Raw genomic sequence first — 23,802 nt, forward strand, 5'->3', positions numbered from 1 at the left:
CTGTGGGTGTCACTTGGAGATCCTGACATTAGAGGACAGATACAGAGGTAAACTGCATTTTGTAGTATGTTTAGTAGTAATACAATAGAACTACTAACATACTACAGAACAATAGTCACAATCCTACATGGTCTGTCTTTTTCTGTGCAGAGATCTCAGCCTTTACAGCTGAGTCTTTGCACATGTAATTTGTTTTTTGCAGTAACATGAATACTTATGAATAAAGGAGAGTGGTTAAGGGAGGAGCAAGGCAAGAGTTTAGGGAGGGGTTTAGAGAGGGACATGCATCCACTCACAAAAGAATAACACCTTCCTATTCACAAACTGCACTTTTAAAGTTACTACAGCAAAAACATTAATAAATGTACTGCAGCTCAGCACCAAATGTACAATATTTTCTAAATTTTTGTTTTCATTCAATTATGTTTGTATATATTTTTTTAAAAGTCAAAGTAAATTAATTTCATTGAACATTGTATCCTCAAAGGGATCTATTTTAAGTCCCTGCCTCCATTATTTTTATTGTGAGAGTTAAAGCATTAGTTGTTCACCATATGTGGTGCTGAACTTACTAAGTCTCCTTTTTGACTGTAGTAGCTTACACTCATAACTTTGCCTCCACCCCTTTTGCTGGAGTGGAGATGTGTAAATCTATGCTTTTGAGTACATTTACACTTATGAATGGTGAATTGCTAAAAATAATTAAGTTACTTAAAAATGTAGGAGCAAACTTACACATGAAAATTACTCACAAGTGTAAGTTACTTTTGTGAACAGGCACATAAATATTGAAGGTAATGCAGGCTGACAGAGAAAGGTGATAAAATGTTCTTTTAGTGAGTGTGATTGTGCAATATGTTATAGTGGTACTTGATGCAATGCTGTTCATATTTTGTGAGCAGTCCGAGTCTAGAAGCTGACGGATGAGTCAATGTTGAAGCCACGTTATTTGGCACTGTTGATCAGTAGTATTATCAGAACCTGTAGACATATTGATGGGCTCTAATCTTGAAGTTGTTGAGTAGTCTTAGGTGCGATGAGGACAAATTTAGTTTTCGGTGGCTTTAGTGTCAAGTAAGCATTGGATGTCCAGGCTTAGATGATGGCAAGGCAGTTATTTAGACAGGCAAGCCATCATAAACAAGAACAACAATTTAATCTATAAATCTGTGTTATGCATTTTGGGAAGGGTTGTGTAAAGTTATGACCTCATATTTTTTACAACTGCACAGGTTTTAGAAAATGCAAGGCTCAGGAAGTTAAAACTAAGGGTAAAACATCAGGAGCCCTTTGCAGTTGTGAAGGCTGTCAGGTGAACAGGCACTCCAGGAAAGATGCTCATCATGAGAACCCTCCCCACCACACCTTTCTCTCCAAATGTAATATCTCTTCACATTGCTCCAGCAAAGTCTCGATGAAAGAGTTTTCCTTTTTGCACTATCCCCAAAGCTTGCCAAATCTGCTGTCCATATTTTACCACACTCTCCGCCAAGTCTGTCTTCTGCTTTCAAATTGCAATATGTCAAACGCATCACAGACAGAATCTCATGCATCTGGAAAACAGCTTAGCAGTGTAGGCTGCCAGTCTGGGATCTTTACACCGGTTAAGTCAGAAACCTTTACCTGGCTTCCTGTACAAATTCCCCTGATTTTGCTGGTGAAGGCTTTATCTTCGGCTAATCCTAATATTAATGTATGCTGCTATCATTACTGTACAGAAGAGCTCTGCATGGCTCTCTTAGTGCTGCATTGGGCCTCCATTCAAATTAGTAATCTTGTAGATTTTCTTATGCAGCCGTATGGTGACTGCTGTTAAAATTATTTTCCCCACAGAGGTAAGGCAAGTGATCGAGGAGCAGTTAGCTAAGTCATCCGAGTCCAGTTTGGGTTTCCTCACTAGAGCATAATTTTGCCAGTCTTGTGGACGTGTGAAAACATTCCTTAGGTGAGAAAGACATTGATGATATCGAAAAGAAAAGTTAGAACATTGCCACTGATTTCTGTATTATGGAACCTGGGACAATCTTGCCTCCATAGAAAGTAGCTTTCAGGAAAAGTAGGAGGGTGGCTAGGCCATCAGTGGAGATGGCGTTGAGGGTGGCCAGTTCAGGTGTGTTGTAAGGGGAGAATGTGATGATATATGTCGCTCTCATAGTCTATTATTGTTTAAATGTGCCCCTTTTACCTCTATTGCATGTTCATTTATTTTTTGATACAGTCCTTGGGACTTTTCTTTTTTACCTGTCTTCTGAGTCTAACCTCAACCACTGGTGCAAAGTATGCTTTGATCTTAGGGTGCCTTAATCAAACGAGGGTCCTATGATAACATGTGTGTGAGGATGGACTGTGAATCAGTGTTTCTAGATCCTCGATGCAGATTCAACTCATTGAATAAGGACCTGATTAGGAAGAGTAGGAATTGGAGCAATGTAGGTTACCACACTGGGTTGATTTATTCACAGATACACTGCTACACCAAACGGACCAAGCAAAATCAAGAGTGAAGGGCCGTGTTTTAGTAATGTAACAGGAAAAAAATGCAAAACAAAAGTGCAACCCATCAATAGAATGTGTTTTGTGTCCAATCTAAAGTGTGAGTTCTCGTTTCATGAACCTGAATCAATGTACTGTCTCAAGCCTGGATAACGTCAGTGAAGCCTTCTTCTTCTTCTCTCACAGGAGTTAGCCCTCTGCTTATCACTTTTGGCTTTTCTTATCATACTTCACCACCTGTGGCGCCAGATTCAATACATGATTTTTACTTTACTGGGTAGGCACTATTTACTTTTTACCCGTCGACTAACCTCATTTGTAGTTTCTCCTCGTCTTTCTGGGTCCTTGGAAAGCGCCCACTCTCCTTTACTGAAGGCTGAGCAAATGTACTAGATCCAGTGCATGTGTGTCTAGTAATAACAGCCCCTAAAGCTAAACCCCTTGCCTTTCTCCTGACTATCACACATACTACTTGAACTTTTGCTCAAAGTTAATACCCCTAATATATACCTTCATTAATTGTTTAAACAGTTTCTGCAATGATTAGCTACTACTGTATGAAATGCAGAGGCCATGTTTATTAATGGCTTTTAATAAAATTCATAATTTGGTCAAATAGATTACATGGCATATTGCTAAGCAGTACAACTTCCCAAACGTTCATCAGTGTGATTTCCAGCTTTGTTAATGTATTGTGTTACTTTATTTGTCCACGTTTATAATCAATGTGTCCCAAAGAAATTGTACAACTAAGTTAAAAATAATAAAAGAGGAAAATGGGAAATTGTAATATACAATAGAATTTTAAAGAAACATAAATCTTATAACTACTTGTTTCCTCTAAAATACAGCAGCCATTGGCCATGGCGTACCTATGGTACACATGCAAAGTTTTTTTTTTAATAGTTGGTCGAGTCACATTCCTATAATATCACTCTCTTCACATTGCTATTTTTTAGAGGCAGTTTACTCCGCAGGGAACTGCAGAAAGCGGAACTTTGGGGACAAGGTGGTGATTGCAGTCTGAGCCATTGTGTTTCAAGAGGGGGAATAAATTGCCTAGTAATCAGGAGCAGCTCACAGGGATTTTTCGAGGTGGGGTGGGGCGCCAGGGCACGGGGTGGGGAGGGGCACGGGAGAAAATGAATATACATATTTTTTTTTTATCACTTACTTGCTCTGCTCTTGCGCCGCTCCTCTCCCGCCGCTGCTACAGGCACAGGCTCCCAGCCTGCCCTGCTGCCAATCCTGACGCTGCTCAGAGCAACATCAGGATTGGCTGATAGCGTCCCAGCCAGGGTGCTCCCATGCAGACTGGGAGCCTGAGCAGGTTCTCGCCAGCCCAGATATAGTGTGCATGTGTGTTTGGCCAGCCCAAGACACCTGGCCAAACACACATGCGCCCTCAGGGGAGTGCACAGTGAACTCCCCTCTGCTCGTTACCCCTAATGCCTCACCCCTTTCACAAGTGAAGGATAATAAACAAAGTTAAGGATAATAAACAAAGTTTATTATCCTTTCCTTGTGAAAGGATTTGCAACGGTTGCTGCTGGCGGGGGTGACGCTCCTCCACCCAAACAGAGGCGCTGTGCCTGGTAGTGATGCAAGAGGCACACTAGGTTTCACTTTCCCTGCACACCTTAGGGAGAATCCTCCCATTCACCCTGGTGCAAGGCAGTGGGGAATAGATTAGCCGCTGTTCATGTAAAGGTGGTTGTTACAATGGAGCAGGCTGTGCGGAGGGGAAGCACACAGAGAGAAGGGTAAGCAAAGGACAGAGGAAGTAGGGAAAGAAAGATGGAGCAAGGAATCAAAGAGGTTAGCGTAGTCCAGGGGCAGGTAGGCCAGTCAATCAAGAAACAGTGGATGGACTTACAAGAGAATAAAGTTGTAAGGGTGGGGTTATGTTGAGGTCCAAAGGGAAAGGGGGTGGTAAATGTTGGAGTGGGATGTGTTTAGGGGGGAAGGGTTAAGAATTAAATGTTAATTGGTGTATAGGGCTTATTAGCTTGTGTGGCTCAGCCGAAGGAGGCAAGTAGTGCCCAACTTGCTCCTAACTAAAACAGCCTTTTGCATGCACATCCAAAAAATGGTGTGGCTTAGTGATCCCCCTCCCACACCAACAGACGCACCTGCAGTCGCTCTGTTTCCTTCACACCCACTGACTCTACCCAAGGCGGGTCTGAGATGAGCCCTGTAAACCTTGCTCTACACTGTGATAGGAACAGCAACAGGGAAATGTGTGACTCAAGAATGGGAGGGGAAAACCCACAAGCTAATATGGACATATTATGCTATTACTTTTAAATGCACGATTTCACCACAGTTATTCACGCCGTCTATGTTGCCGTTTGTTGGTTATGGCATGGCGCTGTGCAAAAATATATATGCCCCAGTTTTTTGTATATTTGTCTAATAGCCTGCTGGTCCGTGCATTTTTTCTAAATTGCAAAGAGTGTGTTACATCTATTTAGCACACACACCCCTTGCCCAGATGCATTCCCGTGTTTCACCCGAGTAACGTTAAATATAATCAAAAACTTTACATTCAAAATACGACCGAGACTATAGATAGCAGTTAAAGATATTAAATGGCTTGATTCAAAAGAAATGTCTTTAGAAATCCAAATTATAATAAATCTCATTTGTATGAAAAATTTCTGTTGGAAATTAACAATAAAAGCTTCAGAAAACAAAACAAGTTCCATAAACTTTACTGGAGGGACAGTCCAAGCACAGATAATGGAGGCTGGGTTACCTAGGTGAAATATGTGTTTCAAGTGTGTCCTCTTTAAAAAAGAGTGAGCAGGGAAAAACTTATCAATACAATATGATATCAGCAACAACATGGCAGTAGGATTCTGCAGTTTCTATAACTGTGTTAGGATATCTTTGGTAATCTCCTCGTAAACACACATGGGGCATGAGATACAAAGACTTTCAAGCACTTAAGTTGGTCTGAGGTGTAGAAATGTCTTAAGGATACAAATCCACGCTTCATGCTTACGAAACATGATATTTTTTTTTACATTTGAACTAGCACGCCATGCTTCATCATATTGGTGTAAGCAACACTTACAAGGGGGAGCGGGCATTCAACGACTAGGGATGCCTTCGAATGTTAGTGTATACCCGCACGTTTGTGAGTTTGTAGGTATTTACACAGCTTGATCGGGACATACCCACCTGGCTTCTGGTTTTATGCGTGCTACTGTAAAAGGAAGGATTACAGTTGTATCTAGGACGGTAATGGGGCGGGGACACTGCCAACACTAGACATTTTTAAAAGAAGGAGTTTAACCATAAGGAAAAATAGTTTCCCCATAAAAAAAAATCGAGGCACTTCTGCTTTACAATCACGCGAGTGTAAATTTACTCTATATAAGTACACACATTTGTAAAGAGATTCTCAGGAAGCATTCATGGAATCCTTCGTGAAGTCAATGGTAGTCAGAAATGTACACTAACAGACAAGGTTGACTCAAGTGTATGGCTGTTTTTGCAACAGATTTACCACTCACTGAGATGTAATACACCCAGTCTGTTTTTTTCAGTTAGTAAAGTGGTTTGTTCAGCTGTTGACTATCATATGTAGGAATTATTTGTTTAAATTCACATAAAATGAGCAGAACAACTGGTAGGAAATACATTGGTTCTTTTTCGTGAGTACTGTGAAATATTTAGTGAAATCTTGCACTAGATGGAAATTTCAACAGTTCAAAATTTGGCCGGATTAAATGCATTATATATGAACGTGTTAATATATTGTCTTTCTCTGATATATTTATTCTATATCGTTTGTTGATTAAGTATAATATAAACTAATAAATGAAGAGACGACCGGGTTATGGTGGTGTATTTATCCCCACTGATTTAATTCCAAACTTTAGCCTCATTAATTGATTGACCAGTACCACACTTTCATTTTTTCTATGACTGGTGATCTCAAGGGGATGTCTCCTCGTTTGCTTGCGGGCCCCAAGCATATGACAAAGCACCTTCGTCTTTTTTTCCTTGCCACATTTCTAATGCAGGTAACATGGCAAACAGCCTGTTTGGAAATATATTGGTTGTGGACCAGGCAGAAAGTGGTGCATTATAACTGAAAACAGCCAAGGACCGCTTGGGAGAAAGCGCATGGTCAAAGGGATCCAACCAGACAACTCTCTGCATGCGAGTAGTCACACACTGCAGTTACACAATGGTGTAACTGCAATTTTTGCATAAAATATGTTGCTCATTTTCTCTGATCTTTCGTGGATTTACCTGTTCACATTTTATAAAGTACAACATGTAAATGTTTGGAAACTAAAGTGTGTGATAAAGCCAAATAAGAGGCCAACCCTAGAAGCTACCTAGAGAGTTTGAGGCACTGATAGTAAAAGCTGAATGTATCCGTGACTTCACTTTTAAGTGTCAGCACTTTATATTTACAGCGCAGAGGAGTGAGATAAGATGCTGTCTTTAAAGCTTCTCATTCCTAGTAATGAAAGGCAGCTGAAAGTCTTATTTATAGCTTTTGAACTCCCATGACCGCTGAGGCTGAATTATTCATTTTGTTAGTTTACGTGATAAAACAAACTTGGTCACAGTCAGTTCATCTGGATAAAATCTCATAAACAATATTTTTAATAGTCTTCTGCTATTTAAATCTGTTAATTTGTGTGCCTTCGTTTATGTTTTTAGAGCAGGACACAGAGCTGTACTTAATGGATTGCCTTAAAAAAAAGAATCAAAAAGGTTTAAGTTAAAATAAGTAAAAAGCTGAAAAAATAAGGAAAAAAGTTCTACTAAAAGTATTAAGGTTTGATGTATCATTAAAGAAAATGAAGTGAATTACTTTATAAGATGGCTGCCTTGATAGAGAAGGGAAAGAGGGGCACTGCGGTCCAAACGAGGAAGTTGGTGACAGTCAATAAACAGCCATTGGAAGTGGTAGGCAGAACTGGCTTGGGGGAAACATGTTAATGGAAAAGGGGGACAATTTGAAGAAACTACACTTTCTGGAAGAGAAAGGAGGGAAGAGAAAAGACACTGTTCATAAAGAAAACAGCAATAACAAGCATTGGCAAAGCCAGTATCTCTGGCGTTGGCCGCCAGCTTGCTGGGAATTCCTGTTTTATCATAGTTTATGCAAAACCTATTAGGGCAGGACATCATCAATTTAAAAATAAACATTTGCTATAGGTGAAAAGTTTTTTAGTCTGAAAAAACACACACACATTACAGTAGTATTTCCGGGCACTGAAGAGAACTACTAAAAAAGTTAATCAGTTTGGCATTGGCTGCACGTTTTTTACCTTTGAGAAGGAAAGAAAGAAAGAAAGAAAGAAAGAAAGAAAGAAAGAAAGAAAGAGAAAAAGAAAGAAAGAAAGAAAGAAAGAGAGAAAGAAAGAAAGAGAGAAAGAGAGAGAGAGAGAGAAAGAAAGAAAGAAAGAAAGAAAGAAAGAAAGAAAGAAAGAAAGAAAGAAAGAAAGAAAATAAATGCAAATGAAAGAAGGAGGTCAAAAGAGAAAGAAGGGAAAAGAAAGAAAATGAGAAGGAAGGAAAGAAGGAAAGAGAAGAAAAAAGAAAGTGAGAAGTCTATAGAAAGAAAGTAAAAAGGAAGGAAAGAGAGAAAGAAAGAACACAAGTAAGAGAAGGAAAGAGAAGGAAAGAAAGAGAAGGAAAGAAGAAAGAGAAGGAAAGAAGGAAGAAAATAAGGCAAGAATGAAAGAAGGTAAAAGAAGAAAGGAAAAAGACAGAAAGAAGAAAGTAGATAGAAATAAAGACAAAAGAAAGAAGGAAAGAAAAATGAAAGAAGGAAGGAATGAATGAAAGAAAAATAACGAGGAAAAGAAAGAAGGAAGGGAAAAGGAACAAGAGAAGGAAAGAGAAAGAAAACATTAAAGAAATTAAGAATAAAAGGATAGAATAAAAGAAGGAAAGAATTAAAAAAGGAAAGGAAAGGAGGGAAGAAAAGAAAGAAGGAAAGAGAAGGAAGGAAAAAGAAAGAAATTGGTAATGAAAGAAGAAACAAAGGACAGGGGAAAACAAAGTAAAAAGAGGATAACAATGCAGAACAGTTTCACATGGACAGAATATGGTATTCCATGAATTAGCAGTAATCTGAAAAGCAAAACACTCCAAAACAAGCTTAACAACAGCATTGGCAGGAGATAACATCTGATAAAGACGGAATGTGCATTTGAAGTCTTACTATGACATCAGGCTCTAAATACGAAGACAACACTTAAGTAATTATAAAGTTCAAACAAAAAAACTGATACTGAAGGAAACTAGCTTGCTTGCGGTTGCATTCCTTGTGAGATAGCAAAATCCTGTTACCCAAAGTGAGGTTAAACAGTGGCTTAGTATGCTGGCTGTGTACTTTAGTGGGTGAAACTGAAATGTGAATGACACAACAGAATAGCAATGGATAAATAGAGATTGCTGTATTATACAGAATTAGTCAAATCAAAAGGTCTTGGCTAACCTGGAAAAGAAAGAAAGCATGGCTTGAAGGAAAAAGGGAGAGCTAAGGGAAGAACACGACTGGAGGCAAGGCATACTTCAAAAGAAAAAACAGGGAGAAAATAAGACAGGTAATAAGAGGCGAGCACAGAAAGTAGTGAATAGAGGGTGAGGGTGTATATCTCCCTTGCATATATATATATATATATTTTTTTTTAAACATTAGAAAATGGGAAAGAATGAGAGCATATGCAAGTATGGGCAATTGTAGTGTTAAGTACTTTTACACACTTCAGACTACAACAATACAGCTGTAACAATTACCTTTTTCCCGATACACTGTAATCATTAGCTATTCTTTTGATTTGAGATTGTTATAGTCTACTGCTTTGATGTGCTATTTTTATGTATACTCAAAATAATAATAAAAGATCTTAGGGGATGATTCAGGACCATGCTTAGTTGCAGAAAGAGAGAGGAGTGTTTTTTTGCTGTGAGAGTAAGAGTCACAAAGTGGTAAGAGTTTATCATTAAAGACCAGAGAATGGATGGATGGAAATTGACTAATATTTTTTGTATTTAATATTTTATAATTGCTATTTGTTTTTTAATTCTCTGCAAACTTTTACTTCGGGGTTGTGGGGTTTACCAGGGAATTGGATGACATAGATATTTAATGATTAAATTAATAGTTTTTCACATTTTTGTATTGAAGCTAATTATTTGTACATTTCATTAATTTATTACAATTGTAAAATATTTGTGTATATCTTTTTAACAATTCAGTTTAATCATTTTTATTGAGTGTGAGGTATCATCATTTCTCTCAGGCACTCCTTTACATTCAGCGTATTGCTTAGAGCTAACCTTATGCAACTGCCCATCAATCAGTTGTCTTCCTCAGCCAAAGTATTACCATATCCGTCACCATTGTGACAAAGTTACTCGTCTGCCAATATTTAAATCAGGCCCTAGCACTTTTATCAGCCCCTACTTGGCCACCACTTTCTCCAAAAACCATCCTCTCCATAGAGGGAACCTCTATCAACTCTATCAACTCCACTTCAATCTTTCTAGAAAAATAGTCAACAATAACTATTGCAAATTCATGTTTACCAAATCCAATGAACGGTTGTAGGAAATCTATTCCTAACATTTCCTTTGGTCCAACAAATGTCTTAACAGATAGGGTTGATTTCTACAAACAACACCTTTATTATGTCGTACACACTCTGAGTACTTCCCCACCTTCACTTCCACTTCTCGGCCCATGCCTGACCACCAAACCGTTTCTCTTAACTGTCGCTTACAACAAGACTCCTCTCCCCAGGCCATCCTGAGATTGTGAACTGCTAGAATTCACTCAGTATACTGCTGTACTGTGATTTCTTGACCCATTCTTCCTTTGTAATTCTACACTTGCAGCAATAGTCTATTGTAGTTACAACACACTCCAGATCCTTCTCTACTTCTCAACCTCAAACCTTCAAAATATACGATAGTGGTTAATGGTATGTCCTCAAAGAAAAACTTTCCACAAAGATAGGGCCAGACTTTCCATGATTTTGTGTCGGGCTGCATCACTTTTGTGTTACAGCCCCAATGCGAATACATTTTGGACATTTAGTAAGCCATGCAAAGCCACGTTGCCAGGCATTGTATGGTTTAGTAAATACAAAGTAACTCAAGGAAACGCATAGTGCTGCATTGCATTACTTTGAGCCAGGTAGAAATTACATGGGTGTAGCATGGGCATTTCCATGCGTCCACCCATATATTTTGACAAAGACTTGTAAACCTGGATTTGTGCCAAAATTGTGCACCTACCCAACGTAGGCATCACAAGGAGAAATATAATTATTTCTCCTTGTTACTTCCTCTATCCATGTGTATTGCATTCTGCAGCACACACATAAATAGCAATACTCCTCTAAGGATTGTTTTTGTGCAGGAAGGTCTCCCTTCCTGCACCAAACCGATCCTGTCTGTAATGCAAGCTGTCTTGCACTATGGTGCAAGGGGGCCTGTGTTGGCGCTAGGCAGCACAAAGAGTGCCAGCTCAAGGAGACAGCTAAATGCTCACTATCTTTATGAATATGGAGCATTTCTGCTTTCTTCCTTTCACACAACACAGCATAGCAAGTTCCCTTGCCTCGTTGCATTGTGTGAAAAAAATAGTGAATATGCCCCATAGTTTTTAGACCTATTGATCACCTACACAAATGCCAGCAACTCTTTTTAAATCACTAAATATGACTTCTCTACTTCTTTCCGGACCCTTGACAAAAAAAACATTCTGTGTCACTACCGCTCCTAATTTTTGTTGCTGATTTCCACTGTATTGCATTTCCTTTTGTTTGGCTTAAGCCCGCAAAGAACTGGTGCTTTGGACAATTCCCTTTTAATATTTTCAAAGGTGTACACTTGATCAGTTCACCATTGAAAAGGCACGTTCTTGAACAGTCTTATCAAGGGTTCTTCATATCCCCCAAAAATCAAATGAATTTCATTCAGAGTTCCCATAAGCATCCAAAAGACATCACTTCCTCTTTAATTACAGGTATAGAAGCTTTCTCCATTTCCTTTATGGCACTTACTTTTGTTTTGACTCTCTCTGAAAACAATATGCACCTTAAATATTCTAAGCTATGTAGTTGCAAAGCAAAAATACTCTTGCTCTTCCTTAGTTTAGATGCTTTGTTCAATAGTGTCTTCAACCCAGGTTTTATTCTACTATCATGTTTTGTCTGTCTTGCTCATAAATTAGAATAATGTTCTAAAAAAATCTAAAAAGAAATGTTTTCCTTTAAACACGTTTGCCATTATCCTATAACGCAGTGCTGTGATTGAAGATAATCCAAATGGTAGCCTACAAACTTGATATAAACCATCTGTCGAGTCAAAGGCTGTGAGGTGGCAAAATGTCTCCACTAGCAGAATTTGGTGGTACATCAACCTTAGATTACGTTTGAAAGAATGGTTTGCCCCCTCTCCTGGCACCAACATATCCTTTGTTTTGGGTCAAAGGTACCCATCAACCCATATTTCTCTTTTTGGGATTCTATGGTTTGACATACGCAAGAAGTTAGTTCAGACTGCTTTTTTGATGACCCCAATTGATGAGAGGATTCTGTTAGCTCAATTTCTTTTTGCCAGACATTTTCTCCAATTACTAAAACAACTTTTGCCTTATCCCTAATGGAACTCTCATCATTTTGTGCCTAACGGCACGACACCTGACTACTCTTTAAATACCACTTTAAATTCTGATAATTTATCATTTAGTTTGAACACAGGTTCTTCTAGTAATCCCCAACTCTGGTCCCTTCATTTTCCTTCACCAACAATAACCTTGTCTATCAACATCCATATTGAAACTTATATTTCTTTGCCCGATCTAAACACCATATCTAACAACCCTTGATGCAATACGTATACAATATCCACTCCTTTGTAGACATGCACTTTGCCCCAGTTGTGCTTCCCTTCATATACAATACTATCCCAAAATAATTCATGTAAGTCAATTTTTTATTCCCTGCAGGCAGCTGGCATAATATCAGGTGGCTCTAGTTTATGCTCACCACATACTTTGTTAAAGGTGTATTTGGAAAGTACTATCATTTTCACCCCAGAATCAATTAACAAACCTAAAGCTTTAGCTCTGAGTTGTCAGCTGTCTATCTTCTACATGCTCATGATCTTGTCCTTGTCAGTTCCACACATGTACAGACAGCACTAAATGATTCACTCTTTTCACCATACCACTCTCATCATGCTCAACAATAAGCACACATGGTTTCTTCTCAGCATTCTTGCATACTCTGATGATCAATATGCCCACATATATCACACATGTTATTCAATGCTAGACAACATTTAGAGTTGTGCAAATGTCTCAAAGAACCACATATTTAACCTACATACCACCTAGACTGTTTTGTTGAATCTCTGTATACTGTTTAGCTCTACAGTCCTGTTTTTGAAAAGATTTGACAACTTTGATATGAGTTGTATCATTGGAATGGAGCTCCACTTGCCTTAGCAACAATTGAATGCATATCTTAATGTCCACAGCTCCTTGCAAGGATGGGTCTTTGCTTTCACGTGCTATCGCTCAAAATGTATAGCATGGCTAATGCAACCAGTTCTTTTGTTGTATAAGGTGTATGCCTTGATCCATCTGGGAAGGTAAAACCGTATTCACCCACAATTTGTGGAATGCTTGATCATCTAGCCTAGCTTCATCCAGACAATTATTATGTGGAGATGGGCTCAATCAAGACAATACTTGATTGATATTATATGTGGGGATCACAGTTAGATGTATGAGAACATATGAAATATGTTACTAGAACATATGAAATTGTCTTGGATTCACCATAACTCATGTATTTTCCATTGGCTAATCTGACAAGGTTAAAAATTAAATACTGATGGTGAAGTGTCAGTCACTGAAAGTTTAAGTTTGACGGGACAATTATCTAATCCAAGATGGTGGGCTGTTTTATCTTCCCAAAGAGATTTGGACATAACACTTTATACAAAGAACCAGTTGTTTTAAACTTGCTATTACTTTTGTGTGATAGTCTTAGTTTGGGAAAAAATGTAAGTGGGCTCTCCTTTTACATTCATTCTTTCTGTTTGTGTGTTTACTTGCATGTGACCTTTCTTGAATGCTTTCCCTGAGAAATTGTGTTGTTAATTGAATGGGGTGTGAGCTCTGGTCAAGCAACAGCCACAATCCCTTGCAGGATGAACCACAAAAAGTCACAAAATCAACCTGGCTTAACCCTGTGTAGCTTGGCACAAAACGCAGTCAGACGTAACTTAGAGGCAATGTGTAAAGTATTTATACAGCACACATACAGTGATAAAGTAGAAACAAAACACAAGGAAATTCCTAAACCAATTGAAAAACATAGAGTAAATTCTAATAACTTATTTGACATACAAATGACAAAAATCCAATGAGCAGACCCGGAGATATGAATTTTTATAGTTTAAGGTTCAAAATGCACCTACAAGATAAAAACACCAACCACGGACATCAGGTCACACTAGACCAGGTGAAAGTTGAAAGTCAAGGGTGTCTGCAAGAGTCCTTGGTTCAGATATAAGAAGTGGATTGGGTCGTGGAAGTGCTTCTCTTCAGACTTACAAAAAGTTGAGAAGGACTGCTGAAATGGATTTGGTGCTGCAGAGAAGAACTTAGAGGGAGAAGCTGAGAAGTCAATCCCACCGGTGATGAACCTCGGACAGGTTGGTCCCAGTCTCTTCTTGGTTCTGAGAGCACTTTTTAGTCAAATTTTGTCTAATTGCTCAGTTTTGGAAAATGGCCATCTTGGCACCTTTAGCACCACAATCAAGGGTCCAGGAGTGGATGGAAACCTCTTGGGAGGACGCATTTGGGTCCAAGTGTGGGTTCAAGATGATGGGAGCTTGTTATTTCCCTGTGCCCTGAACATGTGGCCAGCAAACTAGCCTTGGTGTCACTTCTGGTAGTGCTGGCCTCTGAGGTTTCAAGGCAAGGTGCAGGCAGCAAAGCAATCATTCTAGTACAGCAGCAGTCTGGCAGACTGCACAGCAGGTCTCAGCAGCAGGCAGTCCTCAAAGAGTCCTTCCTCAAATGCAGTATTGAACCGAAGAGTGGGCCTGAAGGCCCTTTTTTATTCTCCTATTTTAATAGCCCGGTACCATGCTCCTAGAAGGTGGGAGAAGTTTCTAGAAAGGTTATTTAGAGTTCTTGGAATTTCCTCACTCCCCTGGCTCTAAATTGGCTGCTGTGAGAATAAAGGGCCATTAGGCCTCTGATATGGAGACAGGACACAGCCTATTCAGGTGTAAGTGGGGCTGTGCTCAGCTTCACCCCCCATCCTGCCCATTGATGGCCCATTGAGACTTAGCTAATGTTGTGTGATTGTCTGGGGTGAAAAATCAAAAAGATAACTGTCAGCTACTCCCAGTCACGTGACCCAAGGCAGGTTGCAGGTCAAAGGGCTAAGGGAAAGAAAATGCCAACTTTGTAAATGTGGCATTTTCAAAATTGTAATGAAAATTCAACTTCACCATTAAACAGGATTTATAATTACATTTCCATAGGTACCAAATATGATGTATCTACCTCCTTTCAATTGGGAACTACAGCTTATCAAATGTAATAAGGGAGCCCTTAATGTTATCCTATGGGAGGTGTAGGACTCACAGTAGTGAAAATTAATTTGGAAGTTTTTCACTACCAGAACACGTGCGTCGATCCGGTGGGCGATGCGTGGAATTGTCTGTCGCACAGCAGGCGCTGCGTCGTTTCCTCTTGCAGGAGGTCGGGCTGTGTCATTCTGGCTCGGCTATGCATCGATCCAGTGGGCCGAGCGTCGTAGTTCCGGTCGCAATGCTGGCGTTGTGTCGATCTCCTCTCTTGGAGCCGGGCAGCGTTGTTCCGGTTGGGCGTGCGGTAATTTTCTTACCGCAATGCAGGCTGTGCGTCGTTTCTTCCAGGCTGTGCGTCTAATTTTCGCCGCACAAGGAGTTCTTTGCAGAAAAGTATTTTTGGCCCTGCGACTTCACTGAACAGGAGGCAAGCTCTATTCAAGTCCTTGGAGAGCACTTTTCAGAAGAGCCAGAGGACAGCAAGGCTGCAGGGAAACAGCAGGGCAGCAGTTCTTTGCAGAAAAGCAGTCAGGTGAGTCCTTTGGGCAGCCAGGCAGTTCCTCTTGGCAGGTTGCAGGTTCTGGTTCAGAGTTTCTTCACCAGTGGTATCTTGTCTGAGTTGGTTAGGTCGGAGGCCCTGCTTAAATACCCAAATGGGCCTTAGAAGTGGAAGAGACTTCAAAGAGTGGCTTAGAAGTGCACAAGGTCCCCTTTCCTTTCCATCCTGTCTGCCAGGGTCCCAGTAAGGGGTTTGGCAATTCATTGTGTGAGGGCAGGCCACTGTCTTTTGACATGAAAGTGTGTGGCCCTCCACCCTCCCAGCCCAGGAAGACCCATTCAGTATGCAAATGTGTGCAGGTGTAACTGAGTATCCTGTGTTTAGGGTTGCCTGAGTGAAATGCACAAGGAAGCTGTCAAGTAACTCAACCAGACATGGATTGGAAGGCACAGAAGGATTTAAGTGCAGAGAAATGCTCACTTTCTAAAAGTGGCATTTCTTAAACAGTAATATTACATCCAACTTCACCAGTCAGCAGGATTCTGTATTACCATTCTGGCCATACTAAATATGACCTTGTTACTCCTTTCAGATTAGAACCTACCACTCAAACAGGATATGAGGGTAGCCCCAATGTTAGACTATGAAAGGAGCAGACATCACAGCAGTGTAAAACGAATTTTGGAGTTTTACACTATCAGGACATATAAACTACACAGGTGTAAGTCCTGCCTTTTATTTACATCACACCCTGCCCCATGGGTTACCTAAGGCCTACCTTAGGGGTGACTTATATGTCGAAAAGGGGGAGTTTAAGGCTTGGCAGGTACTTTCAAATGACAAGTCGAATTGGCAATGAAACTCCACACACAGAACTTGCAATGACAGGCCTGAGGCATGGTTAAGGGGATATTTACATGGGTGGCAATATCAGTGCTGCAGGCCCACTAGTAGCATTTAATCTACAGGCCCTGGGCACATGTAGTGCGCTTTACTGGGGACCTACAGGTATTAACCAATGTCACCATGTTTTAAGGGAGAGAGCATATGCACTTTGGCACAGGTTAGCAGTGGTAAAGTGCGCAGAGTCCTAAAACCAGCAAAAGCAGTGTCCAAAAGGTGGAGGGAGGCAGGCAAAAAGTAAGGACACTGTTAGAAATGGGGTCTTTGGTTGACAGTCAGGTTACCCCCTGTACAAGCAAGGACCCTCACTCTAGTCAGGGTAAAAGAGAATCACCCTCAGCTAGAGTGAGGGTCCTTGCTTGAACAGGGGGTAACCTGACTGTCAACCAAAGACCCCATTTCTAACATTGGTGATCAGCGGTTGGGATTTGTACTTGTATTTGTACTTGACATACAGTGATTAAGTGTACACTACTGTTTTGAGTTCAGACCACTACGTGACCACATACTACTTGTCTTGTGATTCTGCTATTTGTTCTCTGATGTCCTCCTGGAAGTATTGCTAATATTTTTGGACTTTGGTTTTTGGTTGTGAAGCCTTTGCAGAATGGAAGTCAATTTCTGGCACCTATTTATGTATAAAAAGTGGCAGCTTAAAGCATTCTTCATGGAAAGAGGACTGGCTGTGAACAAGAAATCCAGAAGGGAGGATCTTGAGTCAGCCCTGTTTCAGTATGAATTGAAACGTTGTCAGGCAACACCACCAAATGAGTCTGAGGAGGATAACTACTCTAAGGAGGAGGACTACTCTGAGGAGGAGGGCAGTGGCACGGAGGAGGGAACAGAAAGAGATGATTGGCTCCTAGCTCGAATCCGGAGTCTGGAAGAGCTAGATGCAGAGCTTGAGAGGGCTGAGGAGAAGAGAGCCTTAGTCCTGGAAAAAGAAAGGATTACAGCTCAAGAGCTGAGCTGTGAAGAGCTGAAGCTGGAGGCCATGAGGGCTGAGTCCAGTTCAGATGGGGGCAGCAAAAATCTTGTATCCAGTACTGCTGAAGAAGTGCACATGCCCAGAGATGTGGTGCCCTACTTGAAGGAGGGAGTTAACACACGCCAGGAGGTTCAGGGGTATGAGGTAGCTCCAGTGATGCACAGGGTCCCTGAGGTGGATTGGGGAACTGGCATGGGGAGTCATATTCCTACTGGTGGGAGGGACACTCTACTGACTCTAGGTGAGAGTGACAGGGAGAGGGGTTCCCCCAAGGTAGAAGTCCTGGTTATGGAGTGTGAAGACATCCCAGAAGAGTGTGGGTTGAGTGTCAGGGACAGTCAGGTACTGTCTCACCAGTCTCAGGAGGGTGATGTGGGGTGCTTTTCCAAAGCAGAGTCACTGGATGGTTGGGTGAAGGGTACTTTGGTTAATTCATGTAAGGGGCTGAGTGATGTAATTGCTGGAGAGCATATGTCTAGTCCTTATTTTCCAGAGCTACGCCAACACCAGGTGGAGTGTGAGTTCTCTGACCCCAGGGAGCTTACAATGGAGGCAGACCTCTTGGTGAGTGCCAGAGAGTCTGAAGAGGCATTTGGGGGGGCTCCTGAGAGGAGTGGTCTAGGTATTTCCCAACCGGGTGAGGTAGGGAAGGATTGTAGTGTCCCAGGTAGGTCCCAGTGTAGTGGGATGGGTGAGGAACCCCATTTCCAGTCTCTGAGGAGAGGGAATGGGGATGGGCTGAGGTCCAAGGTGCCCGAGATCCGGTCCCAGGTCCTGGAGGGTTCCATGAGGGAACACAAGGAGGGGAGCCTAGCCTGTACCATAGGGCCATCTGTTGAGGGAGATCCCACAGTGTCAGGAGAACTTGAGGGGGCGGCTGTAGCCAGCGTCCCACCAGTTCTGGTGTCTGGCAGTACCACTCGTAGTGAGGGGAAGCAGAAGTCCAGACAGAGGGTTGAGAGGGGGTTGCGGACCCCAGTGGAGAACCTGGAGAGTCAGGGGTCAGCTCTGAGAGCAGAGCCCCCCAGGAATGACCTTGGTGAGACCATTTCTGGGTTGGGGGGAATCCAGACTCTGTCAGATGGGCAGAGGTCAGGAGACATGCACCAGCCAGACTCTTGTGTGGCCCTTGGGGACAGTGTGTCCCTTGATGGGGGTAAGTGTGCCCCCCTGGAAGTCCTGGTGTGCCAGGCAGTGGTTCAACCGCAGGGTGGTGACTCTGGGTTGAATGATCAGGTTCAGGAGGTAAACTCTGACCTGGTGGGGGTAGGTATGCCCCACAGGAATTCCTGGGTTGCCAGGCAGTGGTCCAGTCTGTGGGTACAGACCCTGGAATCGAGGATCAGGTGCAGGGGATAAACCCTGACCTGAAGGGGGGGGCGGTTTGCCCAATCACCCCCCCTGGTGTGATTTCAAGGGGTACTCTCGCTGAGGGGTGGGTGCAGAACCCTGAGAGTAGGGGAAAGGAAGAGAAAGACTCACCCCTGACCCCAGAGCAATCTAAGGGTACAGACCCTGGATTGGAAGGCCAGGTTCAGGGTGTCCCCCATGACCTGGAGGAAGGGGCTTCTGCTAACAGTGCCCCTACCATGTTGTCTTCTGGGGGGGCCACTCCTAGTTGGGTGGTTCAGGACCCCAGAAGAGAGGGCAGGGGGAGGGAAGCCTCACCCCCGGCCCTGGTCCAACCTGAAGGTACAGACCCCAGGTTGGAGGATCAGTTGCAGGTTAACATCCCTGCACTGGTGGAAGAATTGTGCAAGACTGCTTCTACAAGCACCCTGACAATTTTTTACTCTGGGGGTGCCGCTCCTGGAGGGAGGGTACAGAGCCCCAGAGGGGAGGACCAGGGTCAGGTTATCTTCTCTGACCTGGTGGAAGGGAGAGTGGTCAAAGGGTGTCAGGCACCTGGGGCTACTGCCCCCCACTCTCCGCAGTCACAGTGCTTGGAGAGGCCTGAGGTCGGGCTCTCATCCCTGACAGTTGTCTGGGGCCACTGTGGCTTGCTGTCCTGGTGGACAGAGTTGCCCCTGGGGGGGGACGAGAGTCACACCCCGGGGGTGGAGTGGGCAACACCACTGTGTTGGCCCTGGTGGTACTATCTGCCCATTGAAATACATCTGTGAGCAAAGTAAAGTTAGGTGCTGCACAGATGGTGTCTGTAGATGTGGAGAAGGGTTCCCCATGGGTTAGCTTTGTGGGCCCTGAGAGTATGGACAGAGGGATCCAACTGGAGTCAGGAAGGCGTAGAACTGGAACATGCCCCTGCTGTTGTGGGCCTGGGTCCTTGTTCTATCGCCCCAATCAGGGAAGTACATCAAGGTATTGATTGTTCTCCCCTGGCTTTAGGCTGGTAGGGGGTCGTGTTGGACTTTTGCTTATGCAGGGTCATCCCCAGTCTTTTTGCCTCCTGCCTCCTATTTTTTCTGCCCTGTTGCTGTTGGCTTTTCAACTCTGAGCACTTTACCACTGCTAACCAGTGCTAAAGTGCATATGCTCTCCGTGTAAATTGTATATAATTGGCTTATCCATGATTGGCATATTTGATTTACTCGTACGTCCCTAGTAAGGTGCACTAGAGGTGCCAGGGCCTGTAAACAAATGCTACTAGTGGGCCTGCAGCACTGGTTGTGCCACCCACATAAGTAGCTCTGTAATCATGTTTCAGACCTGCCACTGCAGTGTCTGTGTGTGTATTTTTACACTGTAAATTCGACTTGGCAAGTGTACCCACTTGCCAGGCCTAAACCTTCCCTTTACTTACATGTAAGGCACCCCTAAGGTAGGCTCTAGGTAGCCCCAAGGGCAGGGTGCAGTGTATGGATAAGGTAGGACATATAGTAATGTGGTTTATATGTCCTGACAGTGAAATACTGCCAACTTCGTTTTTCACTGTTGCAAGGCCTGTCTCTCTCATAGGATAACATGGGGGCTACCTTTAAATATGATTAAAGTGTAGATTCCCCTAGAGAGTAGATGGACATGTGGAGTTTGGGGTCCCTGAACTCACAATTTAAAAATACATCTTTTAGTAAAGTTGATTTTAAGATTGTGCGTTTGAAAATGCCACTTTTAGAAAATGAGCATTTTTTGCTTAAACCATTCTGTGACTCTGCCTTGTTTGTGGATTCCCTGTTTGGGTCAGTTTGACAGTTGGGTTGTTTTTCACCTCGCACTAGACAGTGACACAAAGGGGGCTGGGGTGTAACCTGCATTTCCTGATTAGCCATCTCTGCTAGGAGGGAGGGGTGGAGTGGTCACTCTCATCTGAAAGGACTGTGCCTGCCTCTGACAATGCTGGCTCCAACCCCCTGGTGTATGTCTGAGGCCTTGCCTGGGAAAGGCAGGATTTCACAAGTAGGTGTGAGTCCCCTTTGAAGAAAGGTGACTTCAAAGACTAAAATGGGTATAAGAAGGGCACCCAAATCTACAGACTTGAGAAACACTTCTGGAACCAAGAGGAACCTCTGCCTGGAGAAGAGCTGATAACTGAGGAAGAAGCGCTGCACTGCCTGTGACTGTGCTTTGTGGAGCTTTCCTGCAGTGCTGCTTCTGCCAGAGTAAGAGGGCAAAGACTGGACTTTGTGGTCCCTTCTTAAACCCATTTTAGTCTTTGAAGTCACCTTTCTTCAAAGGGGACTCACACCTACTTGTGAAATCCTGCCTTGCCCAGGCAAGGCATCAGACACACAGCAGGGGGTTGGAGCCGGCATTGTCAGAGGTAGGCATAGTCCTTTCAGATGAGAGTGACCACTCCACCCCTCCCTCCTAGCAGAGATGGCTAATCAGGAAATGCAGGTTACACCCCAGCCCCCTTTGTGTCACTGTCTAGTGCGAGGTGAAAAACAACCCAACTGTCAAACTGACCCAGACAGGGAATCCACAAACAAGGCAGAGTCACAGAATGGTTTAAGCAAGAAAATGCTCACTTTCTAAAAGTGGCATTTTCAAACGCACAATCTTAAAATCAACTTTACTAAAATATGTATTTTTTAATTGTGAGTTCAGGGACTCCAAACTCCACATGTCCATCTACTCTCTAGGGGAATCTACACTTTAATCATATTTAAAGGTAGCCCCCATGTTATCCTATGAGAGAGACAGGCCTTGCAACAGTGAAAAACGAAGTTGGCAGTATTTCACTGTCAGGACATATAAACCACATTACTATATGTCCTGCCTTATCCATACACTGCACCCTGCCCTTGGGGCTACCTAGGGCCTACCTTAGGGGTGCCTTACATGTAAGTAAAGGGAAGGTTTAGGCCTGGTAAGTGGGTACACTTGCCAAGTCGAATTTACAGTGTAAAAATACACACACCGACACTGCAGTGGCAGGTCTGAGACATGATTACAGAGCTACTTATGTGGGTGGCACAACCAGTGCTGCAGGCCCACTAGTAGCATTTGTTTACAGGCCCTGGCACCTCTAGTGCACCTTACTAGGGACGTACGAGTAAATCAAATATGCCAATCATGGATAAGCCAATTATATACAATTTACACGGAGAGCATATGCACTTTAGCACTGGTTAGCAGTGGTAAAGTGGTCAGAGTTGAAAAGCCAACAGCAACAGGTCAAAAAAAAATAGGAGGCAGGAGGCAAAAAGACTGGGGATGACCCTGCATAAGCAAAAGTCCAACAGACACCCTGAGGCTGCCAGGTCTAACAGGCATATTGTTATGCACCTTGCGTTGCCTTAATGTCATTTTTGTGATGCTAAGGTGATGCTAAGGTGGCTTTTCCCGCAAGCTGTGTTTATAAAGTCGTGCAATGCTTTCTTTGCGCCACTTTGCAACTCCTTGTGCCACATTATGCCTGGGTAAGGCATAACATATGCAAGGGGGTGTTCTGATGCAGGAAGGCCCGAAATAAATGGTGCAGTGAAATTTACATTTCACTGCATCATTTTTTCCGTCATTTGTAATGCCCGCTCAGAGCAGGAATTAAAACGATGCACCCATTTTAATCAATGGGCCTCCCTGTGCTTTGCCGCACTAGCATCAAAAATGTTTACGCTAGTGCAGCAAAGCGCCACAATAGCATAAACATTTTGACGCTACTATCCTAAGGACCGCCAAGGTGCGCCGTGTTGTAAATACGCCATGGTCTCAGTAGGTGGGGCAAAGGGTGACACTTGAAAAGTGGTGCATCAGGACTGATATGCCACTTTCTTGTAAACATGCCCCCATGTTTCCTCCAGTCCTCCACCTTTCAAAACTTACACAACATTCCACATGTGTCCCTACCCCAATGCGACATTCATGTGACATGCTCACTCCCATCATGAGACACACATGCATTGCAAGAGCTTGGGGTGAATCCACAGTGAAACTATAATCTTAGAATTCTCTGTATATTCTTTAACAAAACGCAGAAGTCATCTTCTATGTCTGGAAGAGAGGAACCGTTATGGTATGAACGTCAATTAGGTGTGGCTTAAGGCAGCAGCTCTTACTCCTGCCTTGCACTCAGGTACCCCTGGCACTGCCCATGTTACCCCTGGTCCACGGGGCGATGAAGGCAGCTGCAGAGACAGAAAGTACATATGGCACTTAGCAGTCTTTGTTTCTTGTCCTAGCCCCGGAGCAGCAAAGAGCTGTCTGCTGGTGGGCTAAGGCCGGGACAAGGGTTAACTCTGTGATGTCATCGAGGGTCAAAGGACGTGCAATGCCACCTGTGGTACCCCTAGCTTTTTGGTGAGCCGAAGTCTATGCATCACATATTCAATAATATACAGATGAAGCCAAAATAATTGCTAGTGCAGGGTATAAATTGATTTCTCGAATAGCCTGTTTGTTCATGTGGTTGGGTTTAATTTCCTCGCTGCTAGAATGGCTTCATTAGCGGTTTTGTCCCAATTAACCTGCCCAGATTGCTTATGGCATATGATCTAAAATAGCCGGAATGAGATCAGCCACACGGGAAACACAGACTAGATTGGTAAATACAAACTCCATGATACGTAGATGAAAAAGATCATCTTTATGCAAATGGACTTTGGGACTAATGCGTGCTCTCCCTTCCCCAGCACCTATTTCAAGATCAAACATATTATCCGAGGGTCACCGCAGGGCACAAGGCATGAGGCATCAACTGCAGGGCTGATGAGAGATCGCATTATTTCAAATCATTTCCAAAAGCAGCGAAGGAAAGGATTGCTGTTTATGTCATGGCGGATTTTCTGCTATTCCTAATGCACTATACACTTACTTAAATTGTAGATTTTGAAGGAAGGATGATCTAAAATACAGTTACTGTGCTTTAAAGATCCCCTGCTGTTGCCCAAGAGAACGCTGTTTGAGCATATTACCGTAT

General features: G+C 42.8%; 1 protein-coding gene across 4 annotated transcripts in view; it reads left to right on the forward strand.

Annotated features, from left to right (window-relative positions):
* Positions 1-23,802, forward strand: part of TRIM55 (tripartite motif containing 55) — a 467,397-nt gene that overhangs the window by 395,303 nt on the left and 48,292 nt on the right. The window contains exon 10 of one of the 4 annotated variants that reach the window (XM_069220263.1): positions 2,680-2,770. The exons of the other annotated variants lie outside the window; for them this stretch is intronic. Coding sequence (XP_069076364.1) covers positions 2,680-2,770 — 91 coding nt within the window. The remainder of the gene's footprint in view (positions 1-2,679; positions 2,771-23,802) is intronic. 4 annotated transcript variants of the gene reach the window in all.

The sequence above is a fragment of the Pleurodeles waltl genome, chromosome 2_2, assembly GCF_031143425.1.
Source record: "Pleurodeles waltl isolate 20211129_DDA chromosome 2_2, aPleWal1.hap1.20221129, whole genome shotgun sequence".
In the NCBI taxonomy this organism is placed as follows: domain Eukaryota; kingdom Metazoa; phylum Chordata; class Amphibia; order Caudata; family Salamandridae; genus Pleurodeles; species Pleurodeles waltl.